Source organism: Ochotona princeps, chromosome 11 (genome assembly GCF_030435755.1).
Source record: "Ochotona princeps isolate mOchPri1 chromosome 11, mOchPri1.hap1, whole genome shotgun sequence".
NCBI classification, from domain to species: Eukaryota; Metazoa; Chordata; class Mammalia; order Lagomorpha; family Ochotonidae; genus Ochotona; species Ochotona princeps.
Window position 1 is genome coordinate 50550883 of NC_080842.1, and position 14738 is coordinate 50565620.

General features: G+C 50.4%; 1 protein-coding gene across 5 annotated transcripts in view; it reads right to left on the reverse strand.

Moving 5' to 3' along the window:
- Window positions 1–237: 237 nt before the first annotated feature.
- TBC1D1 (TBC1 domain family member 1) overlaps window positions 238–14738 on the reverse strand; it is a 187713-nt gene continuing 173212 nt past the window's right edge. For all 5 annotated transcript variants that reach the window (XM_058670217.1, XM_058670216.1, XM_058670215.1 and 2 more), the window contains 3 exons: window positions 7445–7614; window positions 3561–3734; window positions 238–695 (listed from right to left, as the gene is read on the reverse strand). In XM_058670217.1, the coding sequence (XP_058526200.1) occupies window positions 507–695; window positions 3561–3734; window positions 7445–7614 (533 nt within the window). In that variant the 3' untranslated portion in view covers window positions 238–506. The remainder of the gene's footprint in view (window positions 696–3560; window positions 3735–7444; window positions 7615–14738) is intronic.

Genomic DNA, 14738 nt, shown 5'->3' on the forward strand with positions numbered 1-14738 from the left:
CAGAGAGCTTAGCGAAGGACAAACTTCCTTATATACCCAGGACAGATTCAGATGTCCAACCTGCTCTCAGTCCCTCCTAAGGATCATCTTAGGTTTCCATCAAGGGAACGACAGATAAGGGCCAGCAGTGCCTGCAGGAGACCCTGAGGGCTTGGTTACCCGACCCTCTTTGGAGGAAACATGAGGTCACCAGATGCTGCTGACAAACGTGGTGAGGCTGAAAAAGGAAGCGACGAGGAAATATAAAGGTGCATTTATTGGTGTCCATGCCATCTAAAGCTACCAAGTACAGTAATGAGGACTGGAGAAGGACGTATGAGAACCAAAAACAACACACAAACACCAGGATGGGGATCCCTTGTAAGACTCCGCATGCTGGCAAGTCAGTGTCCTCCCTGAGAAGCTCGCTCCATGCTGCCTTCTCTCCCTGCAGCATCCTCTGTCTCTCTCCGTCAGGGCCTGGAAAGTGTTGGGATGCAGCTGCGTTCTCTTCTGTGCAGCCATTGTCAGTCGCCTGTGGGCTGGAGCTGAGCAGGGTCGGGACCCCCCGGCTGGCCCTGCTGCAGCCCCTCCATGGCCTGCAGCAGGGCAGCCCGCTCCAGCTCCAGTGCCAGCAAGGCCTGCTTTAGCTTGCTCTCACTGCCCAGCAGCTTCTCCACTGTGGCTTCCAGGCTTTGGATCCTGCTGTTGGCCACCTGGAGATGAAAAACAGAAATGGGGTCATCACCTGCCTATGGCAGCATGAGAGGGAGAGAGAGAGCTGTGGTTTGGCAACAACACGTTCCTGTCCCACTGCCAGTCCTGGTCAGGCAGCAAGGCGTTTCCTGGCTTCCCTCACCACTCAGGCTGGGTCCAGGCGGAAGCAGCCCAGTCCCTCCAGCGTGGCTCCTAGAGAAACCAGATGTGAAGATGGTGGCAGTGTGGCACGAGAGGGGCAGCAACTCCAGGCACTGCCACAAGGAGGAGAGCTCTGACACGGCTCAAGGGGTGCCGGGCCCAGCTGGGTCTGACTGACAGACGCACACGCATGTACACTGACTGCAGACACGGAGTCACAGCGCCAGGAAGGCCCCAGGGGCAACAGCTCACTGGCCTGAGGTTCTCTCTTGTTATAGTAACAAGACATAAGGGAACATGGGCATCTCCCTGGGAACACATGGTAAGTGTGCAGGTGAGCTGCCCCTTCCACTGTGTGCTGCCTTGTACCTGGGCCAGTGCCAACCAGGGGCATAAGTTCAAGGTTCCCTAGGCCTGTCCCTCCTCTGCAGCCTACACACCGCTAAGGCCATTCATGGAGCTTCCAGGTGCCGCTCACTGCCTAGCAACTGTCCCTCCCTCTTCTACTGTGCGGCAGGCTTCCCAGGCAGCAGGTGTGGGGCACAAACACCAGCATCTGCCTAAGTCATCCCTGGGCCTCTCTGGCTTGCTCCCAGCTACATTCCACGGTGCTCCAGCTCCAGAGTCATGGAGGTGTCTGCCCGCCTTCTTGAGTCCACCCCAGTCCTTTCCTGCCTCTCTTTCACTTCAGGTGAGGAAAGTAGCACATCATCTGTTCATTTCCCTCCTCATTTTCAAAACTAGAAAATGCTTCTTCTGGGCCTCCCATGTGGGTGCAGGGGTCCTAGCACTTAGGTCACCTTCCACTGATTTCCCAGGCACATTGGCAGGAACTGGACTGGAAATGGAGCAGTCGGGAATAGAACCAGCACCTATATGGGAGGCCAGCACGACAGATGGTGGCTTTACTGCCTACTGTGCAACATCAGCTTGATCTTTCAAATAAACATTTTTTTTTAATGATATTATTTGAAAGACAAATAGAGAAAGATAGAGAGAGGGGTTCACTTCCCAAATGAACGGCTGGAAGCAGGCCAAGCCAAAGCAGAGGACGGCCAAAAGCCTTAGGAACCTGCACCCATGGGGGAGACCCGGAGGAGGCTTCAGGCTCCTGACTTCGGATCAGCTCAGCTGCGACTGTTCAAGCCACTTGGGGAGTCAATCAGTGGATGGAAGATCTTCCTCTGTTTCTCCTCTCTGTATATCTGACTTTCCAATAACAAATAAACAAATCTAAAAAAAAAAAAGTTATACGCGAAGGCCGCCTGATTCCCACATGAGATGTGTGTTCTCATGGAAGACAGTGGGGAAGCCACATCCAAATTGCCACATTTTGGCATGCCATGGTCCCATCCCAAATCCTCTGAGGCTGCAGTGGCACCTGGATCTCGGTCCCATGGACCCAGGAACCACTGGTGTAAATGTCGGCCCAGGACGCCTGCCCTAGTTGTGCACAGCCACGGGGAGCAGAAGAGCATTTACTAGCAATTGCTGCTGATGCTCTTCGTGAGGAGCGTGGATGCCTGAGCTGTCTGCTGCAACCCCGTCTCCCAAAAGGGGCACAGTCTCACAGAAGTGGTGTACCAGCTTTCCACCCTTCTGCCAAAAAACCACAGGAAACCCCAGAAACTAACAAAACAAACCAAAAAAACCCGTCCCTTTAATTTGCATACTGCCTATCTTAACACTGCTTCAAATGCAAACAATAGGCTTGTCTGAAGCGGGTTCAAGTTCCAGTCATGTTCTAGGGATGCACATTTGGGGATGCACTGTTAGTGTGGAAGCCGGCTAAGGTGACTACCTAACACTGTCCCCTTGAGATAAGGCTCCTGTCCCCCAAGACTTCCAGGAAAAGTCATATGCAGGCATGCTTTGAGCTGGGACATCCCAATCTTTGGGGGAAAAAAGTGCGAGTTCAGAATGTGACTGGCAGTGGGGTACAGGGGTGCAACGCATGCTGCTATACAAGACTCCAGCCGGTGAATACTTCCTTGCAACAGCAGGTCCCCACCCCACTTCTCAACACTGGCAGCACTGCCACCCACCTGTGACACTACAAAAGCAGGATGGACAGCTACTTCATGTCAACATGACTGTAATTATCCTAGTCCCAGGAACACGGGTGAGGGAATCAGGGTTGCAATCCATTGGGGGGATGATGTGGGATGGGATAACACGGGGTCTAGCAGGGTCTGGTCCTGGGACTGTAGCCTGGTGCTTGCTCCGCCTCACCCCCTGGCTCCTGTGTGTTCTTACCCACACCCGTCCATGTTCAGAGTGAAGAACTGCGCCCTTCGTGACTCAGGGACCCGTACTTGCTTCACACTCAAGAATGATCACCATAAGCTCTGCTTTCTTTGGTTGGGCAGATTACTGTGTGGCTTCCCTCTCTTAATAGCCCTTTGTGGTCTGGGCTGGTTTCACCCACGGCAGTTGAAGATCTTGATTGTCTCGTCATGACCACCCGCCAGCTGGCATTCAGCTCACAGGGCCACAGCATCCTGAACCCACACTCATCCCTGGGGAGGGTCTGACTGGAGCAGAGTGCTCTGTAATAAAAAGGGCCAGCTCTCCTGGGATGCCTTTGATCTCCATTATAAACAGACGAGGATGAGAAAGGCCCTCAGGTCCTGGGAAACCACAGGCTGCCACCGCCTTTGGTGAGTTAATGAACTACCATCTACCCACTTGGTTAAACAAACTGCTCTAAAAACAGGCTCTACCTGCAACTGTTCCAGGAGGTCAAGGTTCTGTTTGCGTAAGCTGCTGTTAGTTTTCTCTAACTTATCCATTCTTTGGTTGTCACTGAGAGGCGAGGAGTCGATGAGCTCTTCTTGAAGCACGTGGTACTCGACTTCATAAGCTTGTAACTGCTTGGCGATGTCCATCTCAAACACCTGTTATACACAGAAGAGTCGTCAGGCACCAAGGAAGGGAAAAATCCATTGCATCTATCACACACATGTGCATGACATGTCAGCAAGTGTCCATTCAATGTCTCCCTACTGCTTAGCATCATGTGTGGTACAAAAAGTGATAAAAAAGGAACTCTTAGCACCGACAAGGCAATGAAACTTCTAGAAATAATTCCACGACCGCAGTTAAGTATAGGCTTTTTGTATTTTTTTTTTAAAGGGTTCATTTTATCTATTTCAAAAGCAGAGTTAGAAAAAGAGAGAGAGGACTTCTGTCTACTGGTTTACTCTCCAAATGGCCTCAAAGGCCGTGGCTGGGCCAGGCCAAAGCCAGAGCCGGGAGCTTCCTTGGCTTCCCTTCACGGTTACAGGAGCCCAAGCACGTGGGCCATCCTCTGCTGCTTTCCCAGGTGCACTGGCAGGGAGCTGGATAGCAAGTGGAGCAGTTGGGACTCTGACTGCAGCCCATGCAGCATGCTTTCGGTGGTATGTTAACACACTGCACCTCCAGTGTTGGCCCTGAGTGTAGGTTTCTGATAGATATATCTTTCTGATATATATCTAAAAATCTCCTTCAAAAGACTTTCAAAAGTTTATTTTCAGTTCTTATTTCAGTAATTGTGTCTATTCCCTGAAAATTATATCATGTTAGATGTGTTAACCACAGGTTAAAGAGAAGAAGAAAAATAAAAAGATTCTTAGCCCTATTTGCATGCCCATCCAGCTGAAGTTTAAGCCCCTTGGGTTTTCAGAGCCACAAGAACAGTCAAGTCACGGAACTGCTGACTATACAATCTCCCTTTACACAGGTATGCAGACACAAGCCAAAACCCCAGTGTCACTGATAACAGATACGTGAATATGGGAGAGTGCTCAAGTCCCCTTCCTTCCCATAAAAGTGACAGTTATCAGAAACCACGCTGGCGAAAACAGCCCCGGAGAGCACATCAAGCAGATCGTGTCTGTGCTCCACCTCAGAAAGGAAGCCACGGGGCTTGTGAGGCCAGAAGCCAGGTGCATCCCCTTGCCCCTCCTGGGGTCTCCATGGGGCAACCCTCCCAGGCTGGGGTCCCTTGGCACAGGTCTGATGCTCTGACAGGTACCTGGTGGTCCTGCAGGTACAGTCACACCAAGACCGTCCAAGACCAGCCTGCTGGATCACTGCACACATCCAGAGATAGAAAGAGGCTTTTCTCTGCTGCATTTTCTCAAGGGAGAAACCCCCACACAGCTACCACCTGGGTGTGCTCACACTAACCCAGCATCTCTCAAATTGCTCACAAGCCTCGGGTACTTACCATTTCCCCTCCCTGCCCTGTCTCTCCTTCCAATCCTTTTTCTCTTTCTTGCAAGCAATGCCTCAGTTTCCTGGCTTTTAGAAACTGTTTGGAACCTTAAAGGTAAGACACAGCTATTCTGGGCACATGCACATATGGGGGAGTGAGTGCGCAAGCTGTGCAGGACAGGGGGTGCGCTGCTGGCTGCTTCCCCGTTGTCCCACAGTGTGACTCAGATTGGCGAGGACCGTCGTCTTCTGTTTCAGAGTCCACATGACTCAGTAAGCTCCACTGGCCTACTCTACTTTGAGCCAGCTGTTGAACTTCTCCTGGCCTCAGCTCCTGCCTCTGACATGGGTCTAAGCATGCTTGCGGCACAGTGGGAATTCAATGAGCACCTCATTGAATTGAATGAACAGGAAATCCCAATGTGCAACCGTGACTGGCCAGCAGGCTCAGTAAATGCTCTGTAGCCTGGGATGTCTGCTTCTACACACCTGTCATGAGTCTCGTGCCTCAGCAAGTCCTCATGGCTGCAGCACCACAGTGTTTCTAACTGGACCCAGCAGAGCAAGAGCCACTGCTGAGGTCCCGGCATGTGGTTCTTAAGAGGGGACCCAGTCAGGGTCATGCACACAATCACTTCCTATCTCCCAGACAGGAGAACCCTGGGTCCTGAGCAGTGCTTCCAGCCCCTGGGCCAACTGAGTGGGGAAGTGACCGAAGACAGCAGGGTTGGCAACAGGAGCCCTGTCCTTGTATGACCCATTACCTGTGCCAATTTTTAGCTAGAGAAAGAACTGCAAAGCCTAGGATTTAAAACTTGCTTCTTGGGGTAGGTTCCGATGCCACTCGGGATGCCCGCATCTTACACTGGAGTGTCTGGGTTCAAGTGACAGGTTCTGCTTCCAATCTAGTGTACACCTGGGAGGTGATGCCTCAGGACCTGGGTCTCAGCCACCTACATGGCAGAAGCAGTTCTTGAGATTTGACCAGCTGTCACAGTCAATGGGGGAGTGAGTCAGTGGATGGAAGTTTGCTTGCTGTCTCTCTCCCTTCCTGCCTGCCTAGCAAATAAATTGACAGAAATAAACCAAACAACCCAATTCTATGATATACTCTTTCTTTCCCAGGCTGTGTGCATCTCTACTCTTCCAGCATCCACATGGCCCCCAGCACATGCAGCAAGCCAAGTTCTCTGTAAGTTCTTCCCAGAAAAGGGGTAGGAGGGGCCTTTTTCCTGAGGGGTCGGGAGGCTCAATCGCAGAGGCGAACTGACCCCTTGCTGAGCCAGCTGTCCCAGAGGCAGGCGAGAGGGCAAGCAGCTGACACTCACTGGCCGCTGTGCTGAGAAACCCAAGGCTCTCTGGCTTAGGCATGGAGCATCAGCATGCGCCCCAGAAGCCGAAAAAGGGAACAGATGAAATTAACACATCAACAGAGAACTGAATATTAGGATGCAGCCAGGATACGCAAGAGCAGCACAATTACATGACCCCATGAGTGCCTGAGGTGAGCTGCATGTCAAAGCCCATTGAGTAGCACAGGGAATGGGCGCCAGCTAACAAATCCTCCTGTACCTCTTGGGAAGGCAGTCACGGCTCAGTGAGATCATGTGCACACGCAGGTTCCCGCAGAGCCTGGTGAAGAGTAAGCAACTAATGGGCCAGATGGAGAGGAGCATGACATGGACACGCAGCCCACCAGTTCACAAAAGGTGAGCGCAGTACAGCAAAGACCCCCTTTCATATCGGCTTCTGCAGTGCGCCAGGGGCTTCGCAGCAGCAATGGGCAAAATGTGCTCTCCTTTCTCCAGGCCAGACTTGCACATCCTCCAGTGTGGAACCCCCAAGATGCAGCTGCCAATGAGAATCACCCAATGCTGCAGCTGCATGCAATCTGCTGAACACACCTTCAACCTCCATTTCGGAGAGTGGGGCAGGGAGACTCTACCATATACAGAGACTAGAGGTGCTGCAGCCCAGGGACCTCAATTCTGGAAAAATGCACACCCTGAACCAAATCTACTGTGGCGTGCTCCCAGTCACAGCTCTTTCTGGCAAGAACTTAACTCTGGGAAGTTCCAATGAATGTCATTTGTCAGCCAAAGTCATAGCGCCCGTTCTATGGAAGCTTTGCAGGTATAAACGCAGGGGTTTTGGGAGAACAATCTACTAGAGCTGAAGTTCAACACCTGGATACTGGCACCTCTCCCACAGCCCCTCATGCACACATCCATCTGTTCAACACACGCTGGTGAGTTGCTTGTTGCATGCCAGGCACTGGTGCAAGGTGCAGTTCAGAGACTGAGCGGTGGCAGGAGGCAGCTCTGGCTCAGAACCAATGGCAGTTTTTGCCTCCCACGGGCCGCAGAAGCGCATGTGCATGCCAGGAGAACCGCCCACGGGATCATACCTGGCTGATGGTCTTCTCCATTTGTACCAAGCCCAGGTTGGGGAGTGTGTTTTTTATGAAGTCGACTATGGTCTCTAGGTTTTCGTGCTGCAGAATCAAGGGCTTGTGGCTTCCCAACAGACTTAGGGCCACTTTGAATATGACCTCTGACCCCTGAAGGAAGATCATATCTGGGAAGACAGAGAAAGGCACAAAGTTAAGTCCCACCAGCTGCTGGTGAAACGCCATTTTGTTTTCTTTTCCACTCACCACAGAGTGGGAGGATGGGAAACCAGCCCCAAACTGAAGACTTTATTTCCTTTTTAAGAACTTGATCATTCAGATAGGGTTGTCAAGACGATATGACTAATAATAAAAATGATAAACACACTGTTTTGATTTGTGTCGTAGGTTCAGATAATTTCTTCCCCACTCTAATTTTAAAAATCAATTAAATTCAAGCATGACTGAGTTAAAACTGTGAAAATGTTCTTGTAGAATATTTTTCCAGAAATGTTCTGGATTTTAAAGGAGTTGTTGAAATGTGTTTTATAGCGAAAATGAAAGGTTTTTGTAATATAGCAGTAGAAATTAAGAAAGACTAAGCAAAAACTGCCTGTTTTGAAATAAGGAGGTATAAAAAAACTGGAAAACTGTACCAATTGCAAAAGTGTACTATTAAATGCAAGTAAATTGGAGTTAAATGTCATAAAGGAGCGAAAAACTCTTTAACTTCCAATTAGACACACACACACACACACAAAAACATAGTCAAGGTTACTTTCTAGTTCTTGCTGTGTTCTGTTCTTGGAATGGCTGGCGGATGTTGGTGATTCCTGCACTGATTTTATGCCTTGCACAGCAAGGGCAGGAAGGTGAGGGGCCGGGCACTAGTATGCATAGCAAGCCCAGCCCTGCCTCTCCCTTCCTCTCCAAGCTGAAGCCACTGGAGACAGCAGTAGGTCATGGGGAGTAAGGCACAGTTACGGCAAGATGTAACAGTGAGATTTCGAGTAACAGTAATATGAATAAAAAATCACAAATGTAAAGATGGGAGCACAGAAGCACCTGTGGGCACTTCCCTTCTCTGGCCACATGGTGATGAGAAGGACAGAGAAGCTGTAACTGTCATCAGATTAACAAAAACTGGTGGGAGAAGGACTCCCCAGCAGGACCTCAAGGCTGGGAGGCCACGGGGTGACTGTAGATCTGCAAGGTGCATGGTGGAGAAAGGAGAGGCTGAGGTGTCTGCCAGCCAGTGCAGCCCTGGAAATGCTCTGAGACCTACACAAGATCCTTGGCCAGCTTGCTGAGTTGGTGCCACCTGGGCTGGGCTGGGCCAGGCCATTACCGGGTTAGACACAGCCTGCAGCTCCACATGGCTCAGGGGTACCAACTGCTTTGCTTCCTTCTGAGGGGTTGGGTGGACGAGGCCAATTAAACTACAGCCTGACTGTTGTTTCAGGCTGGGGCTTTTTAGGGAAGCATGTGTATGTGTCAAGGTCAGCACCAAGGACACATTTTCCTGTGAAATGCCCACTTTCAAAAGATCTAAAACAGAACTACAACTGAGATGCATTCTTCAACAGAAAGACATCCCTCCAAACAAAATGGGAAACCAGAACTTCCAGTGGTTTAGAAGACTTCACACCTGAACAAAAGTAGATAGCATCTTAGCACCTTTCAGAATAAAGAATAAAACTCAAGATTTGATTGACTGAATGACTGACTGATTGACTGCAGGGACCCAAGGGGGAAGGATTTATTTTGCCAGCACCGTAGCCGCAGGGTCACGGCTGCTCTTCTGGCTCTCATCCTTTTAAGGATTTTGGTTTGTACAACCAAAGAGAATGTCCTACAAGGAAAATGGAAGGAAGTGGGAGCTTCGTATGTTTTATAAAGCTCTTTATTGGTCTGATCCGTGGTTAAGACACTACTTGGGACAAAGTTCGGAGTGTGAGCTCAACTTCTGATCCAGCTCCCTCTGAACGCACACCCAGGAAGGCAGAGGGTGATGGTTCAAGTACTTGAGTCCCTGTCACCCACGTGGGAGATGTGACAGGGTTCCAGGTTCCTAACTTTGGCCTGCTCCAGGCCTGGCAACCACAGGCTTTAGGGAGGTGAACCAGGTGTCTCCGTGTCTCTTTCAAATAAAATAGAAATAAGCAAAAATTTTAGAAATTAGGCCAAAAAATAACCCTAGACATGGTTATGATTTTGAAGAGAGGGGTTCTGTTTGCATTCAATGAAATAAAAAAGGAAATGTTCTTTGCTAATGCTCTTCACCACACCTGAAGGGCACTCTTCTCATGTGCGCGGGTGCTTCTTCCAATTTCATGTAATGACAATTCACTGGGCACCAGAAATATGCTAGGTATTGTATCAGGCCCTGGGAACTAAGCCACACACAAATCACAAAGGGGCAACTCCAGATGCCAGAAGGAGGGATTTGGTGCAGTTACGCCCAGGGTATTAGGAAAGGCAGGAAACACCTAGTGGCCTTGCTCTGGTGTAGGGGTGGGGCCAGCACCCCAGTTGGGCATCAGTTTGTCCCAGCAGCTCTACTTCCAATCCAGCGCTCTGCTAAGGTGTCTGTGAAAAGCAGCAGAGGATGGCCCAGGTACTTGGGTCCCTGCACCCATATGGGAGACCTAGATGAGGCTCCTTGCCTTTGGCTTCAGCCCAGTTCAGCCCCGAGCTATGGCTGCTGCAGCCATTTGGGAAATGAACTGGTGGATGGAAGATCTCTAACTCTGATTTTCAAGTAAATAACTAAATCTTTAAAAAAAAATAAATAAAAGATGCATGTAAAGGGGACTGCCTGAAGAGCCCCCCAATATCTCTCTGGGTAGGAATCAGGTACAACTATAGAGGCCTGGTGTAAGGGTGCTCAGGCCCTGTGTGCAGCAGTGAGGACAGCCAGTGGGAAGGGGGCTGGATCAGCTAATCTAAACTTCACCCAGAGCATGCTGGGAGCACAGATGGCCTTCCTTCTTGTGTTTTATGTAGCTCAGCTCACAGGTAGGGAGCCCATGCTAAACAGAGCCAGGTTAGGGGTGAGATCCCTGCACAGGCTGGTTACCTGGAGGGGAAAGGACCCTGGTTCATGGAGGCTATGCTGACCGTCTCAGGGGTCACTACAAGGGCTACTGCACTCCTCATCATGCCCCTACGGCCAGCGGGTTGGACGCCCATGGCAAGGCCAAGGAAGGCTCTGCCCAAGAAATCTCTGCCGGATTGGAGAGGTCTTCAAGTTCACGTCCTGTGGAGGAACAAGTGTGCGAGGCTGGGATTCTGCGGGGGAAAAGGGATCTGACCTCCAGGGACCTGACCACACTGGGATCCTGTAGAGTAGTGGTACCCAGTTTTCCTGCCCCTGCAAATTCTAGAAACTGAATATAACTCAAAATCATAACAAAAAAGTATAAGCCAAATTCAAAACACTGCCCCATGCAATTATCTTTACCCTTCCTTCCGATCCTTATGCGTTGGTTCGCATTTTGGAATGAGAGACTACCCTCCAGGGGAAGGTGATCGAGGTCTTGGCCTCTGGAAAGCAGGTGCAAAAGTGACTGCTGAGATTGGCCCAGAGGAGCTGCAGCCGTGGTGGCCTTGCCTACAACCCTGCAGCTTACTGTCTTAGCACAGAATTTTCCTTCTGCCTTTGGTTCTTCTTTTGTTTTGTTTTGTTTTGTTTTTTTTCAAGTCACTTCGAGCAAGCAAGAGTTTCAGCAGGCAGGAAGTGGAGGGAAGCTGAGGCTCAGTGGCAGACTCCTCCACTGTGCACAGGACTTGCTGACAAGGCAGCCACCTGCTGCTCCAGCAGCCCTGGTACTGCGTCCTGGCCTGGGGGACTGCATCTGAAGCCCTCTGTGGTGGGAAAGCCACTCTTCCTCGGCCCCTACAGTGTGCCACTATCATTACTGATGATGAGCCCTCTTAACTCTCCTGGGGTGTGCAGCCCTCCAGCTGTGGCCCCCACACACTCCTGTGGGGAGCAGCAAAGGCGCATGAGAGGTCAAGAAGGTCGTATAGACAGATGCTGTAAAAACTCCCTTGGCCACATTCTCAGGACACACAGGACATAGTCCTGATTGGGTACACCATCCTATTTGCCCAGGACTATTTCTGTCTTGAAGTTTCTCAGAGGTCTTCCCGGTGTAACAGGCGGTTCTGTGCTGTTTGCCAAACCCTTGGTTTTCATGTCCAAACTCCTCTCATTTGCTTGGCAGCACCTCGGACAGAAAAACATCAGGAGCCTTACACCACAAGAGCCTCCTCCTCCACCAGGAGTGAGTCACCAGGCAGAGGTGATCAGCTGGAAAAAGCATCCCTCCTGACACCCTGCTACACCCACCTAGAAAGCCACGGGAGAGGGTGAATTCTCGTCCTGCGGCAGCATACAGAAGGACTGAGGCGTGTGTGCAAGGCGTGATTACCACGTGAAAGGACTAGGCGCATCCATCGCTGGCCTCCTTCCCAGCTTAATCTTGAGTCTAGGTAATCTATGAGCTGTGCTGAGGCCAGCTGATAAATCTACTTATACTGAAGATAGTGATGAGTCAACAAAAGCCCATTTGTTTCTAGGGCTTACCCGGGCTACAAGGCTTACAGTAAAATAGGATAAGACGACAACAGGGCTTCAGAAGTTAAAACTGAAAAGCCTACCATCATGGAGCAAAACACAGGCAGGTCTGTCCAACACAAGTGCTAAATATAGAAATAGATTTTAAAGACCTATCTTTTCTGTGCAACCTACTAAACTTGTTTTTAAGTGCTGAAGGGTAGGGCAGATAGTGCAAAAACAACTAGAGGTCTGTGCAGTGACCTCACACCACAGCACTGCCCTGAGCCCCCACTTCCTGCCTCTAACCCCAGGAGCCCAGGCCTGCCTGACAGGAACCCCCTCGGCACACCTGCGGGATCCAAGAATTCCAGACAATGGATCTTCAGGTATAATGTACAAAGAACTCCAGGACCCACCACTGTCTGCATCATAAGGAACAAGGAGTTTGCTTCTCCTGGTGTCAGCCCTTGCTAATGCACTCATCAGAACAGGCTCCATGGTGCTCCCCATCACTGAACCAGGCAGGGACTGAGGTGCCCAAGGGTTAACACATTGTTTGCGATGTTCACTGGTGTTCCACATCACAGGGCCCTTTCGAGTCCCGGCTACTCCGCTTCTGGTGCACCTTCCTACTAACGTTTGGGAGGCAGCAGGTGATGGCTCAAGAACTCAGACTTCTGCTCTTTACTGGGAGACCCAGATGCTGTTCCCGGCTCCCGGCTTTGGTGAGGGTTAGACCTGCCTCATGTGGACTTCTGGGGACAGAACCCATGGACAGAAGATCTCTCTCTCTCCCTCTCTGGTCACCCTATGTTTCAAAGAAATAAATCTTAAAAAAACAACTGTTGTTTCCAAAGCCGAGTTTGCTTTTAAAAATGTCTTTCACCTACCCACACAGCAGAACCTCAGGCAGCAGCTTTGGTGGCCCAGGGGAGTGACAACATAGGTGGCTTGTTAGTATTTTCTCCCCAGACCCTCAGCTGGAGGCTAGGGCTGTTCGCAAATCTGCCAACCGATGGCACTGCCTCCCCAGCCTTCGATCCTCACTCTGCACCCTTTACCGCATGCATCACACACATTGGTAAACAATGAGGGACAAAGTGAGTAAGGTAGGCAAATGATTTTTGTTTCATTTCCATAAGAAAAACAAAAAACAAATTACTGGCAAGATTAATATCTGTGACTCAAGGTCTTAAGTTTTCTGTTACTAATTCTGATGCTTTTACTGATCTCTTTCTTAGAATTATGGTATAAACGTTCATGAAATCTCACCAATAATTTATTTAACCAAGAGACATTTTTATTTTTGCTTTAAAAATTTTATGTATTTTACTTGAAATGCAGACACACACAGAGAGAGCTCCCATCTGCTGATTTACTCCCCAAGTGCCCTCAGGAGCTGGGGCTGGGCTGGACCCAAGCCAGGAACCTGGGCCCCAGCTCAGGTCTCCCACGTGCCCCACACAGATCCAAGTACCCGACGTATCTCCTGCTGCCTCCGACGGTGCACATCAGCAGGAAATTGGAATAAAAATCTAGCCAGGAGTCCAACCCAGGCATTGTAATACTGGATGTGGGGGTGTCCCAAGTGGTTTCTTAACTGCCACGTCCAACTCCCTCCTTGGAAACAGTTTCTAGTTTTTATTTCAGTGATTTCCACCCGCACCCCTCTTTAGGGCCATGAAGTAAGAATACATTTGAGGAGATGCTTATGCAAAAGGAAGCAGTTATATGTAAGTTACATTTTACAAACATGAATTCTTCTAGTAAATCCAAAGGTTCCTATGGATGAATGTGAACAACAATAAAATCTAGCAGCCATAGTGGTGCAGCTGCTTGCAGCACTCACTCCCTATACTGAGCACAAGTTTGAGTTCCAGGTGTTCTGCTTCTGATCAAGTTCACTGCTAATGGGCCTGAGGGAGCAGCAGAGGACAGGCCAAGTACTTGGGCTCCTGCCACCCAAATGGGACAAGGTCCCTGGTTCCTGCTTCAGCCCGGCTCACCCCAGGCTGTTGTGGTCACCTGGCAGATGAACAAGTGGATGGAAAAAAAATCTCTGCCTGTCTCACCTCTGTCCCTCTGCCTCTCAAATAAATAACTATTTTAACATAGCAGCAGAGCAGCTGGCACTCAAGCTGTCGCTCTGACAAGGGATGCTGGCTATGCCAGTGGCAGCTTAGCTTTTTAAGTCACAACATGGCCTCTACTGTAATCCTTACATTTTGAAGCAGGGAAAAGAAACTGAGAAGCTAGCTACCCTGCACATGGTATTCCGTGGTTCTCTAAGCAGGAGCACAGCCCTGACCCTGCTGTGGCAGGGCAGTTCACCGAGTCTGCGCGTGGGTACTGTCGGAACATAGACAGCTGACGTTCTTAGAAAGCCGACCGGCAAGACAGAGCTGGGAAGGGCAGGGGGAGAAGGGCAGGTATGATCAGAGCCATGGTGAACTGTTGGGCACACAGTCAAGGCCAGAGGCTGAGTCACGGGGAGAAAGCATCTGGGGCTCCTTGGCTGCGCCTTCTGCCACCTGCCCTGGGGTGACCTTGTCGTGGATGGAGCCTGACCCACAGTTGACAGGATGAAAGCCTCCACAGAAGCCCCGGGACTGTTTTGAGGTCAGCAATACTTGCAAGTCACAGAGTCCACCCTCGGCAACACCTAGCCAAGCAGCAGCACCCCATGCTGGCATCAGACACGGGGACACCAGCAAGCAGATCACCACGGGCCACGGTGGGGGTTCGTCT